Source organism: Suricata suricatta, chromosome 3 (assembly GCF_006229205.1).
Source record: "Suricata suricatta isolate VVHF042 chromosome 3, meerkat_22Aug2017_6uvM2_HiC, whole genome shotgun sequence".
NCBI lineage: Eukaryota > Metazoa > Chordata > Mammalia > Carnivora > Herpestidae > Suricata > Suricata suricatta.
Genome location: NC_043702.1, coordinates 149,496,036 through 149,511,714, shown reverse-complemented (window position 1 = coordinate 149,511,714; position 15,679 = coordinate 149,496,036). Strand labels below are relative to the sequence as shown.

Below are 15,679 nucleotides of genomic sequence, written 5' to 3'. Positions count from 1 at the left end.
ACACTGCACCAGGGACTCTGCTCGCCCAGTTATTTAGAAGTAGTAGCCTGACAGCTCTAACCCAGGTCGACCTGTATCTCACCTTGTTTGCTGGAAAGAGTTACTGTCCTCACTACAGTCCGGACATTCTCTTTTTCAGGACCAGGAATGGGCTGAGGTTCAAGTAAAAGACTGGAAACTCCGGAAGAACCTTCTGAATAAAGCAAGTCAGAAAACAGCGAATAATTTATGAAAAAAATAAAGCTTTTACGAGCCAAGAAATTTTTGTTTTTGTGACCAGTTAAGTTCAATACAGACCACTGGATGACAAGTCAGTCTTGCACAGGGAAACCGAGCTGCCTATAGTGAATTAGGGTAGGGCCATAGAGGGGGGAGGATCCCTATTTCTAATCTGCCTTGGTCACAATGTAAAACTAAAATATAGAATTGTTTTTGGTGACTTAGGCACTCAACCCAATGAGGCTGGCATCCTACAGTTAACCCAGAGCACACCAGCCACCAAGTGTGTCAGCGCAACCCTTTAAAATCTGTATTTTAATCGTCTGCAAAACGTAACTCCAAGGTTCCTACAGAACAAGCTTTAGCAAGGGAGTACTTAGAACCAACCATTTGATCTTCTCCAAATATTACATTTCACACTGTATCTGTAGCTTTCAGGGCTGGAAATATAGACCAAGCAGGCTGAGACCAGCTCTGGAAGAAAACTGTAGCAGCTTCTGAGAATTCATCAACTTCAAAATAAAGCTTTGCCTGTCTTAATATGATTTATATGCCAGTCTTTGGAGCTGTATTTCTCAGGACAGAGCACTTCTTTCCAGTACCCTGTTGTCCACACCTAGCTCTGAGTTAAAAAGCAGCCCTGATTTTAAGAAGTCAGTGCTTCAATTCAAACAAGCCACATGTGCTCATTCTGGCCGCTGCCAAGTGTCCGTCTTAGCAGAAGCATTCCTGTTATTCTCCTGTAGCAAAATCAGACCACCCATGTCAAAACTGATGACTTACCACCTTGCTTCTTGGATTTTTCCTTCATTTTCTTTGACTTAATTTCCTCAAGAGTTTTTATTCCAAAATTCAAACATTCACCTGAGAAACCCAAACAGAAACCACATAAGGAACGAACACCTCACGTCCTTCTGTGTTTTATTTGCGCACAGCAAACACTCAAACGTCTTCTGGACAGACAAGAGACAGCATGCGTACGCCTGACTGTGCGTGTAGTTGGGGCAGAGGAGAGAGAGGTGGTGGTGATCGTGATCGAAGCTCCCAAGTTATTTAAAATAGTTTGGGCGCATTCAATCGTGCTGTAAGGCTTACGGGCAGGCGCCAGCAACAAGACGGCCTCTTCTTACCTGGCTTCAGACCGGCCCCAGGTTTGCGGGCAGAAGCCGCTCGTAGTCCATTGTGAGCTTCAGCAGGTGGTTGCAGGACGGGCGTTTTGGTTTCATCGCCTTCCTCAGAAAACTGGTCTACGTGACAACGTAAGGCAAATGTACAATTAACCACGGGCTCTAATCCTGATTCTAACTCACTAAATGACCCCGGTCACTTATACGCCTTAAAGAAAATGCTGAGACTCACCATCATCATCTTCGTCGTCATCTGCAGCATTGATTACAACTGGTGGATGGGTGGGGCTGGGAACATTTTCTGAACTTTCTACTTTCATAACACTTCGCAGCTGGGGGGAAGGATTAGACTGGACGGACAGTTTGTTCTGTTGAACTGTGAGCTGGTTAGCCTTCACTTCCTCTTCTGGTGACTCAGGCACACTGGGGAGCACAGCTAGACGTACAACATCAGTCAGAAGTTAAAATTAGAAGATGAAGTCTCACTTCATCAAAACTCTCCAACCACATAGAAGTTTGGTGCATTTTCCTTATGGGCACTTCTGTCCCTTTCTACCTGATTTCCCCATTCTCACAATTAAGTTTTACACTCCCAGGGAGGGAAAATAGGACTTTTAGCTAATAACACCTCCCTGTACATAAACACAAAGTAGGTGTTCAAAAAACAGACTAATCTGAAGGCTAGACATATACAACTGTTTGCAAATTCTAGACATTTTTAATACTGAAATTTGAGGTTTTGCTCCGCAAATAAGTAGCCATTAAAAGAGATAGTAGATAAAATACTTTTGAACCAAACCAGAGAGAAGCAAACCCACTTTTTTCACTTAAACAGGGCCCAAAATGTATAGCCATCAAATGTTAATCACATAAGCAGGGCTGGCAAACCCTTCCTGTGAAGAGCTGGATCAGAAGTGTCATCAGGCTTTGCAGACCTCCATGTCTCTGTGTCTCAGCTACTCAACTCTGCAGCAGGAGCATGAAATCTGGCCATAAAAATATGTGAATGAATGGGCACAGCTTCCTTCCAATAAAAGTTCATTTTATAAAACAGGCAGAGGACCAGATCTGTCAAACCCTGGCCTGGAGAATCCAAGCTTATTTTGAAAAACTCATTGGGTCTGATAAGAAAATGGGAAACGAAGCTATAGTAATCTAAACTGGCCAACAGGAATGCCAAGAGATATTTGTGAGGCAGCGTGACTTTTGGTGACAAAGCTTTAATCATGACTATGATACTTACTGGTTTATGAGCAGGGCTATGTGTAAGTCACTTAACCTTAACTGAAACTTCAGTCCCTCATCTATAAAGTGGAAATAAAACTGTTCCTTCACAGGACTACAAGACAATGTAGGCAAAGTATTCTGTACACTGTACATAACAGGTGTCCATTAAAGAGTAACTGTTCTTTTATTTATTTATTTATTTTTTACCAGTTCCATTTATTTTATTTTATTTTATTTTTAATTTTTTAATGTTTTATTTATTTTTGATACAGAGAGAGACAGAGCATGAGAGGGGGAGGGGCAGAGAGAGAAGGAGACACAGAACCGGAAGCAGGCTCCAGGCTCTGAGCTAGCTGTCAGCACAGAGCCCGACGCGGGGCTCGAACCCACGAACGTGAGATCTGACCTGAGCCAAAGTCGGAGGCTTAACCGACTGAGCCACCCAGGCGCCCCGTAACTGTTCTTTTAAAATTAAAAACACATCTCACTTTTGCTTGGAGGTAGGAAAAGGCCATCAACGTAACGTCCTCTGTTGTGATGGAAAGCGCAGTTCAGTTTCTGACATCCCATTGGCTGATTTTCCCAGTAACAAGGAATCTCACTACGTTTTTTCTGTAAGAAGAAAAAACACACTGTTTTCAAGTAAAAGATGAGGTGTGACCTCTATTAACTTGGCCATTTGTTTTCTGAGTAACGTCTGAGGTATGTGAGCTGACTCTGAGCTGAGGAAGAGGGGTTGCTGAAAGTGACACACTTCATGCCTGATGGAGAGATGAAGTGGGTAGGAAGGAGTTCCTCTGCGGTTGGTCTCCTCCCTGCCCTCACCCTGGAACCTCTGAATGCCTACATTTAATTTACAGATGCAGGAGAATACATCAGTTACGAACATGGAATCAAAGATAACATCATGCTATGTACTGGCCATGTGATGGTCTCTCAATCCCAGTATCCTCAGCTATAAAATGGCAGCAAGAGTAGCTGTCTACTCCAGTTTCTTATAAGGATTAAATGAAATAATGTATATGAAACACTTAGCACCTAGAAAGGACTCATTAAACTGCAGTTATTATTTGAGGCTGAGAGTTCACAGCTTTGAGATCAATTTTCCCTTCTGTGACTTCTCCAACTAAGGCACACGTAACACACTAAGGACAGGTATTTTCCTTCCCAAGCTACCGCACTCCTATGAAGGGGAATGAGAAAAGAAACACCCTCACACCTACAAGCTGCTGAGTCACAGGATGTAGGCCCAGCAGAAATACAGACATTAGTTCTAATACACAGACTAGATGTACACGTACACGTATTCAAAACAATACTATTTGTAATAGCTCCAAAATGGAAACCCAAATATCCATCAACACCAGAATGGATACATACACACTGTAGTTTTTTCGTACAAGAGCACTCTACCCCATACTGAGAACGGAAAGAAGCCAGACACAAGAAGAGTACACACTGTGTGATTCCACTGACCTACAGACGAAACAGGCACAACTTCTCTGTGGCAAGGCAGTCAGTGAGTGAGGAGTTTCAAGGTAGCAGTTAGCGACGATCAAGAGATAAAGGGGGAAGACAGCATTGCATCTGTTGGATTATGTCGGATCTCTCATCATAATAAGCAACTTAAGGTTTAAAACTGTAGGAAAGTGGGACTCCTGGATGGCTCAGCTGGGTGAGCATTTGATTCTTGATTTTGGCTCAGGTCATGATCTCACGACTGTGACCCGCCCCCTCGGAGCACACACACATTCTTGCTCACACGCATTCTCTCTCAAACATAATAAAATAAAATTCTAGGAAAGAACAGCAACATTAGAGAGCTAAAAATATGCAAGAGAGAAACAATTATAAAAAGATCCTTAAATGTAGCAAAAAGGGTAAAGATGGAAATCGATGATATGGAGAAATCATTTGATAATACACTGCGTCGGTGGAAATGTGGAAGAATCACACAGCCCCATGTACTAATAATGGAAATGTAAATTAGCTCAACATCTCTGAAAGGCAGTTTAGTTAAAAAAAAAAAAGGTACAAAGCTCACGGCCTGAGTTCACTGAAACATGTATGATTACCGATTTTTAAACAGTACAGCAAATACCTTTACCAATCAAAAGAAGTGGACAAAATTTATCAGTCTCCTGGCACATGCAAAAGGCAAGCATAATAGCTACTATTCTTTTTTAGAGAAGTAACAATTATTCAGTTACGCCTTCCTTAAGGCAGAACCTCATGCTCCTGGCTGTCTTTGCTTAAGTTTTTACTTCTTTTCTAGAAGCAGTTTTCAAATTACTGGATGATTTCTGTAACATATCCTCTATGTACATGAGTCACATGGCATTTATTTGATCCGTTTAACATGCTTACTGGATTTTGTTTCCTTTTAAAAAAAAATGTTTACTTTTGAGAGACAGACAGACAACACAAACAGGAAAGGGACAGAGAGAAAGGGAGACACAGGATGTGAAGACGGCTCTAGGCTCTGAGCTGTCAGCACAGAGCCCAATGAGGGATCGAACACACGAACCTTGAGATCAAGAATGGAGCTGAAACCAAGAGTTGGAAGTTTAACCAGCTGAGCCACCAAGGCGCCCCACTGGATTTTGTTTCTAAGTGAAAAGTAGTACACAGTGAAAACCACTTGAGAAATACAGAATTCCTTCTCTAAATAAATATCTGTATCTATAACTAAACATATGCCTGGCTGGCTTTGCTGATAGAGCCTGTGACTCTGGATCTTGGGGTCATGTACTAAAGCCCCATGCTGAGCACAGAGTTTACCCCCCCAAAGAAGATAAAAAATTATAAGCGTCTACATGTACACTTAAAAGTATTCTGGGGTGCCTGGGTGGCTCAGTCAGTTGAGCATCTGACATGGGCTCAGTACTGCCAGCTCAGAGCCTGGAACCTGTCAGATTCTGTGTCTCCCTCTTTCTCTGACACTCCCCTGCTCGCGCTATCTCTGTCTCTCAAAAATAAATAAAAAACATAAAAAAATTAAAGTATTCCATCTAATCATATACATTTTTCATTTAGCAACAGACCCTCCATAGTAACATTCGCCTATACAATTTTTTCTTAATGTTTAAAAAGTAATACAGCACATGGTCCAAAGACATCCAGCTGATTCTCATTATTTGCAGTAATTATGTTCTATAAAGTCACCACGAATACTAAATTAGCTAATAAGGAACCAAAATGCTCCTAAGGGAAATACAGAGGTAGAATTAGTCAGGTTCCTGCAAGTTTCTGGTCACATTTTTATCAAATGATCAATAGAGCACTGGCTGCAGGTGTGTTTGTGTTTAAAGACACCTTATTTAATATATTCATTGATGCTGAACTCAAGGCCAAGGGCACTATAATTCACAACTGAATGAAGCTTATCTAAGGCAGGTATTTTCCACACATGGCACATCGGAACTTTGCTGCTCTCAGGAACCCCACACACAGCACTTCAGCACCACACTTGGGAGCCATTTTAATCTGCAAAATCATCAACAAGAAGGACAAACATGCAAAAACACATAGCTTTAAACAGACCCCCAAAGGGACGCTTGCTTATGGTATGAGAACTGAAACAAGCCGGCAGAGTGCCACCTTGTCCAATCTCAGCCGGGAGCGTGTAAGTCGAATGACTCAAATCTGTCAGTGGTCTGCAAGTGTCTGCAGACGGCCCAGGAAAGCGCCATGAGTGCTGATCTGGGGTCACAAATACATTTTGGCGAGAAGGGGAATTTGCAAACATGGAACCCATGAATAAAGAAAATCAATTGCATGCGGAAGGGGTTACGGTTAACAGGTTCCTTTCCAATCCTGTCCCTACTCGCTGACGGCCAATCTTTTACATTTCTCCTTTATACTCTCAGAGATTTTAAGATACACATGCAAATGAAAAATATAAATTTTTTTTACACAAATGGTAGCATATTATGCACCTTATTCTACACCTTGCTTTCTCACTAACAATATATCCCAATCTTTTATCAATGAAGTTTGCCTTGCCTTTAAAAAATTTTTAACATCTGTCCAGCACTCTGCTGTACAAACGCAGCAAATTCGTTTTATTAAAAAAATTGTTTTAATGTTTTATTTATTTTTAAGAGAGAGAAAGAGAAAGGGGTGCCAGGGGGGAGGGCAGAGAGAAAGAGGGAGACACAGAATCGGAAGCAGGCTCCAGACTCTGAGCTGTCAGCACAGAGCCCGATGTGGGGCTTGAAACCTCAAACCATGAGATCATGACCTGAGCAGAAGTCGGACGCTCAACCAGCTGAGCCACCCATGTGCTCCTGAACGTAGCAAATTTAAAAAAAAATTTTTTTTTGATGTTTATTTATGAGAGAGAGAGAGCGTGTGAGCATGGGAGGGGCAGAGAGAGAGGGGGACACAGAATCCAAAGCAGGCTCCAGGCTCTGAGCTAGCTGTCAGGACAGGGCCCAATGTAGGGCTCGAAACCATGAACTGTGAGATCATGACTTGGGCCAAAGTCAGATGCTCAACCAACTGAGCCACCTAGGCGTCCCTGGCAAATTTATTTTAAATGAAGGTTTGGGATTTCACATATTTTATCATTACAAATGCTACACTGAGTGATTCTGCATCTATCTCCTTCTGCACAGGTGACACAAAGGCTGAAAAAAAAAAAGGGGGCGCCTGAGTGGCTCAGTCGGTTAAGCCTCCGACTTTGGCTCAGGTCAGATCTCACGTTCGTGGGTTCGAGCCCCGCATCAGGCTCTATGCTGACAGCTAGCTCAGAGCCTGGAGCCTGCTTCCAGTTCTGTGTCTCCTTCTCTCTCTGCCCCTCCCCCTCTCATGCTCTGTCTCTCTCTGTATCAAAAATAAATAAAACATTAAAAAAAAAAAAAGGAAGTAAAAAGTACACAGTAATTTTGAAGATGCAGCCCAAAGACTGCTCTCTTAGGTAGCCTGCTTGCTAAGCTGGCCCTTGCCTGGTATGTGGGAACCTGGCTCCTGGAACGTTCCTGGTCAGTTAGTTGATCGCGGTGCCTAGACTATACAAATAGCATGCCTTAGGCTGAACACCCGCCATCCTTCTGGGAGTCTAGAGTTTGGAATGTGATAGGTAGAGCGTGCTTCTGTGATTAGCCCCATTAAAAATCTTGGATGCTGAGTCTCTAATGCTTCCCTGGGCAGGGACATCCCACACATAGTGCTGCACTTCCACTGCTGGGGGAAGTGTGTGCTCTGTGTGACCCCTCATGGGAGGGAGATCATAAAAGAAAACCACACATGGATTCCTCCAGACTCTGCCTGTGTCTTTTCTTCTTTTATGACCACTGTACCTCCCCATCACTCTAATAAATCTGAGCCATGAAATACAACTATATGTGGAGTCTCATGAGTTCTAGAGGATCTCTAAATGTCAATTATTTTTTTTAAGTTTATTTATTTACTTAGAGAGAGAGAGAGCGAGCATGAGTGGGGGAGGGGCAGAAAGAGAGAGGGTGAGAAAATCCAAGCTGCCTCTACGCCGTCAGCACAGAGTCCAATGTGGGGCTTGAACCACAAACTGTGTGATCACGACCTCAGCTGAAACCAAGAGTTGGATGCTTAACCAAATGAGCCACCCAGGTGCCCCTCTAAATGTAGATGCTTTTAGAGACCTTGACACACCACGCCTTCTAGGGAGTTGTGCCAATTTAACTTTGCCAGCAATGTTACAACATGAATTTTCAAAAGCTGCAGTATATTTCTCTAAATTTATTTAGCAAATTCCCTGCTCTTTGGAAGAAAGGCAGCATAGAATGCAGTTAAGAGACCAAAAATCTAAAGCCCACTGGAGCAGCCCTATGGCCCCCCGCATATAAACTGCACAGTCTCTTCCTTCTCTCCCCACCTCCTTCAAACAATGCAGTCCAAAGGCATTGGGTGAGGCCGAGAGAGGAGAGGTAGGCACTCATGCCGGCAGAGGGAAGGGTGCGTGGCCCAGAGCAGGGTGCTGGAGCCTGACTGAATGAGAAAGGCATTATGTGGAACTGGCCAAGGGTATCAAAACCCAGGAGGAACTGGGAGGGTGGCCAGCACAGTGCTGGAGCCCAAGCAGGGTGAGCAAGGCTTCCGTGCAGGAGGGATCCCAGTGTAGGATGAAGAGTGTATATTTATGGAGGGCCAGCCCAGAAGGGACAACAATGACCAAGCGGGGTAAGCAAGGAAGGCTCCTCCCAAGGGAAGACCTGCTAGAGTCAGAATTCACACAGGGTGAGAAAAGTAGGCCTCTCACACAGGATGGCATCCAACACAGATATCAGAGACCAAAGGTGTGAAGAGGGCACCCATGGGGAGAGGAGTCCAAGCATAGGGAGAATGAGGACCTCGTGGCAGAGAAGGAAAAAGGCCTTTTACAGGCTTGTGGAACCAACACAAGGTGAGGAAGACATCCCTGTGGAAGAGCAGCAGCATCAAGTGTGATGTCAGAGCCCGAGAGGAGGAGGAGGCTGTAAGACAATACCAGTTTACAGAATGAGGGGACTGATAAAACCAGTTAATATTAAGGACAGTGGGAAGCAACTTTCTTACTTTTGGAAAAGAGATACAAGTATGGAAAAGGAGAAGCCTAGGCTAAACCCTGCAGTACTGGTGAACTGAAGGCATCTATATGAACTCCTGATTCAATACACAGACATAAAGAATAAATAATGAGGTAAATGTGTGTGTATAAATAAATACACTTATATACGCCCTCGTTCTGTCCATGCAGGCCTAGAAGCAATGAGACTCCAGGAACTGCCCAAATCTTATTTCTATACACATACATCATTCTTCACTAACAGGATCCCGGGCTCCTTAGAGAAATGGCAGACTCCAGGACTTGGAGGAGGAAAAAGACAGGATGAGCCTAAAAAATCTTATTAGGCCAGAAAGCAAAATTGTGTTCAATGAATGATGAAAACATCAAAAGGACAAAAATCAGCTTGAAGGGCAAATCTGAGTCAATCTGATAAAAAAAATGATAGTAGGGGCAGCTGAGTGGCTCAATCGGTTAAGCATCTGACACTGGATCTTGGCTCAGGTCATGATCTCAGAGTACAAGGGTTCGAGCCCCACATCGGGCTCTGCACTGACTGTGTGGAGCCTGCTTGGAGTTCGTTCTCTCTCTCTCTCTCTCTCTCTCTCGTAAAATAAATAAAAACTTAAAAAAAAATGATAGTAATGGAGTACAACACATTGAATAAAAGAGAAAACCTTGAGTTCACAGGAATATAAATAACTAAGTGGAAAAAAAGAAAGATTGGTAGGAAATGGGACAATTACAGAGCCTCAAAGCTCTGTCTGTATTAGTTACAAAAAGAAAAGCTTAATAGTGAAGCAATCTGGTACACGCCACCTTAATGGAGTGATCAGGGCTAATTTAACATCACCAGTAATGGGATAATTAAAATCGTAGGACTGTGCCACTAAGGACATGTGATGAGAACTGATATTCCCGTCAAAGGCACATAACTTGAAGTCAGTAATGAGGGACTACCAGACAAACCTGAATTGGAGGATGTTCTATGAAATAACTGGCCTAGGACTACTGAAAGTGTTAAGGCAAATGAAAAATAAAAAAGACTGAGCAACTGCTTTAGACTGAAGGAGAATGAGAGAGCAATGACAACTACACACCACCCTCGATTCTGACGTGCTCCTCCTGCATTAATGGACGTAACTGGTACAATGGCAAAATGTGAATGGGATTTCAGGATTAAGTGAAGATAATATACCAATGTTAATTTTCTCATTAAAAAAAAGTTTATTCACTTATTTTGAGAGAGAGAGTGTGCATGTACATGAGAACAGGTGAGGGGCAGAGAGAGGAGGAGAGAGAAAGAATCTCAAGGAGGGTCCGTCTGTCAGCGCAGAGCCTGATGCGGGGCTCATACTCATGAACCGTGAGATCATGACCTGAGCTGAAATCAAGAGGCAGATGCTTAACAGACTGAGTCACCAGGTGCCCCAATTTTCTCATTCTGATGGCTGTATTATGGTCATGTAGAAGAATGTCCTTCCTGTTTGTAGGAGACACTCATGAATGTATTTGGAGGGGACAGTGGTTTACTCCCAGGTGGCTCAGAAAAATGTTTTATACTGTTCTTGCGGCTTTCCTCTATGTTTGAGATGGTTTTATAATAAACATAGAGGAGGGGGCCAGTGGCGCAATGGAAAGTCTGACCAGGGCTCAGAAGATTCTAAAATAAACATAGAAACTAAATATTCCCCAATGACATACATACAATTTTTATACTTTAGATATAAAACCAAACTGCCTCCCTGAAAATGATACCAATTCATACTCCAAAATGTCAAGTTACTAAGTGAGCCATTATGACAGAAATTTCACTGCCTTATGAAAAGAACTGTAACCTGCACGTTACGTAAAACGTCATTGCCCCTGCATCTGCACTGGCCCATCACACCAGACTACTCACTGCAATACAAACTGAACCTTACATCGATCTCCATGTGCCGAAACCTGCACACCTGTCGAAAACAGCGCCCCTCTTGCCATAATGTGCAAACAGTTTCATTTCCTAGTGCCGCTTCACAGTGACGGAATGGACAGCTGTCACCCTGTAAACGAAGAGAATAAAGAAGAGAACTGTGATACCAAACAGAGCCTACCTAAAATGTTCATTCTAACAGTTTCCTGGCATCAAGACAAACAAAATAAGGAGAGACAGGCCAGGTAGACACAGCGCAGGGGGAAGACATTAGCAACCTGAGGCCAACAAATGGAGGGGCACCTGGGTGGCTCAGTTGGTTGAGTGTCCGACTTCGGCTCAGGTCATGATCTCACAGCTGTGAGTTTGAGCCCCGCATCAGGCTCTGTGCTGACAAATCAGAGCCCGGAGCCTCCCTCCGATTCTGTGTCTCCCTCTCTCTCTCTCCGCCCTTCTCCAACTCGTGATCTCTTTCAAAAATAAGTAAAATATAAAAAAAATAACAAATATATAATTTCTTTGATAGTATCCTTCATCTGACTTGACAACATAAGTGACATAAGCTGAGAGATGGGGTTCAAAAAGATAAGTGGAAGTATATTTAAAGTGGTACACTTTAAATTTTTTTTTAAATGTTTTATTTATTTTTGATACAGAGAGAGACAGAGCACGAGAGGGGGAGGGGCAGAGAGAGAGGGAAACACAGAACTGGAAGCAGGCTCCAGGCTCTGAGCTAGCGGTCAGCACAGAGCCCGACGCGGGGCTCGAACCCACGAACGTGAGATCTGACCTGAGCCGAAGCCGGAGGCTTAACCGACTGAGCCACCCAGGCGCCCCATAAAGTGGTACACTTTAAAAAAGATACATTGTATGTCGTAGTCCGGGCTACGACAATTGTACAGTTCTTCAAAACCATTTCATACATCTTAACTTGTATAAGTAGCTTTTGATGGAAAATCAAGAAAGTTAACAGATTTGGATTTAAGTGTAATTCCATCCTTCATTTTATACTTTATACGATGGTAATATCTTAAACACAATACCACTGTTGTGTAAACTGCTATATATGATCAGAGCTTTGCTCAAAACTGATCATTTTAAACACGCCACCAAGATGATTTTTTTTTAAAAAAAGGTTTTTTTTTTTAAAACAACATATACAATTAATAGGATTAGTCATAAAGGAACAAAGAAGTGGTTAGATCTGAACGAGCTGCAGAAGAATCAAGCAGAAAAACAGGAAGTTTTGACAGAGGAAAAGTAAAAATGCTACAAAAGCATATTTAGAAGAATGGCTTGATTACTCAGCAGAAAATCTGAAGAAAAAAGTCGAATTCAACCCATGATAGTTTCTAGAAGTACAATACAACCCACCCACTCATTTAATACAAAGTAAATAAAAGCCAAGTTTGGAAGCCAGGCCGAAGTGCTCCTAATTCCGAAGTGGCCCTGAACAGATTAATTACCAATAAGAGAACAGTGAATGAGGACTGTGTGCTGTAGACCTTTCCACTCTCGTAGAACACGAAGAAAGTAAAAGAAGAGAAAAAACAAGGAGGAACAAGGAATTCTCCAAGGAGTGCTACTTTCTTAAAAAAAAAAAAAAAAATGGCAGCAGGTAGCAGATATTAAACAGTTGAGCAAAACAAAACATAAGAACTTAGTATATACTGGGTATATCTTATCAAATATTATTAGAGAAACTGTAGAAAGAACTGATTTAGAGATGTCAATTCTTACTTTGGTACATGTAGAATAGAAAAAAAAATAGCAGTCTTCTCCTTGATTAGGCATGCTGGGTAGATCCTTGGATTCGAAGTGGCTTCTTGAAAACAAGCCACTGCTTCCTCAAGGCGAGACCAGCTCCAAGCCCTCTTGGAATGGCCTTAATCTTCCAAAACACAACTCAATCACAGAAATCGTCTGTAAAATGCAATCCTGAAATGAGGAGACAATGAATTAAAGTGCTTCAGATAAATTCTGCCAACTTTCTCCTCCAAATCATCTCAACTGAGATCACACTGGTAAAATCAAATTTTAATTGTATGAATACATAATTGCCTATACAGAGCTTAGTGAGCACTAATGAATATTTTATTCTTATGTGAATATTATACTTTCTCATTTATGATGTAAAATTTTTGTTAAGGATAGCCAGGCCCTTATTTTGTATTCTCTATAGTGTTAATTACATGACTTAAGCATAAAATTAAATAAGCACTGCTCACTCAATAATCTACATTTTATTTTTTAAATGTTTATTTATTTTTGAGAGAGAGAGAGAGAGAAACAGAGTAGAGAAAGAGGGAGATACAGAATCTGAAGGCTCCAGGCTCTGAGCTGTCAGCACAGAGCCTGATGTGGGACTCAAACTCACAGACTGGGAGATCATGACCTGAGCTGAAGTCAGATGCTTAACCGGCTGAGACACCCAGGTGCTCCAATAATCTACATTTTAGATTATTAATGGGACTTATGTTATTTTAACAAGACACAAGATACATGCTAAATCTACATTTCTGACAAACTAGGTTTTTTTCATCTGACAAAAGTTACAATATTTTCATAAGCATTTTTATTTCAAAAGTATATAAGTAGGTGGGAAAAACCATCTCACTAGAATAACTGATGAAACAATTACTCCTGAATGCATGTGTAGAACTAGCTTAGGTAATTAAGATGGTTAAAGAGTTGCACACTGGGGCGCCTAGGTGGCTCAGTTGGTTAAGCATCCAACTTCTGATTTCAGCTCAGGTCATGATCTCAGTGTGTGGACTGCGCCCTGCATGAGGCTCCGTGCTGATAGTGCGAAGCCACTTAGAGTCTCTCACCATTCCCCACTCATGTTTGCACCCTCTCTCTCCTCTCTCAAAAATAAACTTAAAAAAATTGGCAAAAAAAAAAAGTCATGGTTGACAAAGAAAGAATTGCACGCCAATCACAACAAGGTGCGCAAGTCATCTTTGGGAGTCTTCTCGTAAAACAAAACCATCAACACCCTCCACCCTCAGCCCTGCTGTTCCCCAACCCTCACACCTCTAAGTGTTCAAGAAAGCTTCGACAGAAATAAAAACACATGGTAAGAGCACATGCCAGAATTTGGAAAGGGTTTCTATAAACTCACATATATCAGAGACCGGGTTTCAGAAACACTGATCTACAACTTGAAATCAATTAAATTCAGTCTTATCTCCCACTAATAATCCTAATCTAAGAACAGCAGGCCACAATAAAAACCAGCTTTGAAGTCAGCAACCCAGGTTAGGAATTAAGAGTCTGCCACTAAACCTATAACTAAAACCTTTAAATCTGCATACTGTGACTCACAGTTTCATTTCTAGAATTTATCCTGAGATAAATATTCAACCAAGTTCACCATCACTTTGCTTCTAATAATGAAAAAACACCCAGAATGTTTAGAAAGTGGAATCTGTTTTAAAAAGTTATGGTACTTCCATTAATGTGATACTATGCAGTGTCACACAGATTTTAGGACTGGGAAATGGGTTGTGGCTGAAAAACTACCTAAAAACGTGGAAGAAACTTTGAAACTGGGTCATGGGTAGAGACTAGAAGAGTTCTGAGGCACTCGACAGAAAAAGCCTAGAATAAACTGCTGTTGGAAATATGAACATTCAAAGGTGCTTTTGCTAAGGCTTCCGTGGAAGTCCTGTTATGAAAACGGAAGACAAAGGGGCACCTGGGTGGCTCAGTTGATTAAGCGTCCGACTTTGGCTCAGGTGACGATCTTGCAGTCTGTGGGTTCAAGCCCCGCGTTAGTCTCTATTCTGACAGCTCAGAGCGTGAAGCCAGCTTCAGATTTTGTGTCTCCCTCTCTCTAACCCTTCCCTGCTTGTGCTCTCTTGCTCTCGAAAATAAACATTAAAAAAAAAAAGGAAGACAACTCATAGACTGGCAGAATATCTTTGCAAAATATGTAACTGAGGGGTGCCTGCATCGCTTTAGTTGGTTAGGCAGCTGACTTCAGCTCAAGTCATGATCTCACTGTGAGTTCAAGCCCTGGGCTGGGCTGTGTTGACAGCTCAGAGCCTGGATTCTGTGTGTCTCACTCTCTGTGCCCCGCTCCCCCCAACCCTTCTCATGCTCTGTCCCTCTCTCAAAAAAAAAAACCAAAAAAAAAAAAAACCATTAAAAACACACACACATAACTCATAAAGGACTGGTATCCAAAATATAAAAAGAACACTTAAAACTCAACAATAAGAAAACGAACAAATCAATTAAATATGGACATAAAGGGGCACCTGGATGGCTCAGTCAGTTAAGTCTGACTCTTGATTTCAGCTCATATCATGATCTCACAGCTGGTGGGATCGAGCTCCATGTCAGGCTCTGCGCAGTCTCTCCCTCTCTCTCTGCTTCCCCCACCACTCAAGCACACATACTCTCTCAAAAATAAATATATATTTTTTTAATGGGCAAAAGATCTAGACAGACACTTCACCAAAGAAGATACACAGATGGCAAATAAACATACAAAAAGTGCTCAACATCATGCATCATTAGGGAATTGCAAATTCTTTTTAGAAAGGTGAAAATCCAGAACACCGGCACCACTAAATGCCAGTGAAGATGAAGCAACAGGAATTCTGAAAGAACATAAACCAAACTGTTAACAGTAGTTACTACCAGGGTGATTGGTAG

The 15,679-nt window shown here is 42.1% G+C and overlaps 1 protein-coding gene across 14 annotated transcripts in view; it reads right to left on the bottom strand.

The window, feature by feature from the left end:
- The window catches only part of ZC3H11A (zinc finger CCCH-type containing 11A), a 46,248-nt gene that overhangs the window by 18,918 nt on the left and 11,651 nt on the right, over positions 1-15,679 (bottom strand). For 8 of the 14 annotated variants that reach the window (XM_029935532.1, XM_029935531.1, XM_029935533.1 and 5 more), the window contains 7 exons: positions 12,755-12,952; positions 11,025-11,144; positions 3,062-3,185; positions 1,579-1,782; positions 1,350-1,466; positions 1,003-1,083; positions 83-193 (listed from right to left, as the gene is read on the bottom strand). In XM_029935532.1, coding sequence (XP_029791392.1) covers positions 83-193; positions 1,003-1,083; positions 1,350-1,466; positions 1,579-1,782; positions 3,062-3,185; positions 11,025-11,144; positions 12,755-12,808 — 811 coding nt within the window. In that variant the 5' untranslated portion in view covers positions 12,809-12,952. Of the gene's footprint in view, positions 1-82; positions 194-1,002; positions 1,084-1,349; positions 1,467-1,578; positions 1,783-2,215; positions 2,333-3,061; positions 3,186-11,024; positions 11,145-12,754; positions 12,953-15,679 lie in introns of those variants that run through there. The other 6 variants (XR_003906930.1, XR_003906931.1, XR_003906929.1 and 3 more) reach the window with 2 other exon arrangements.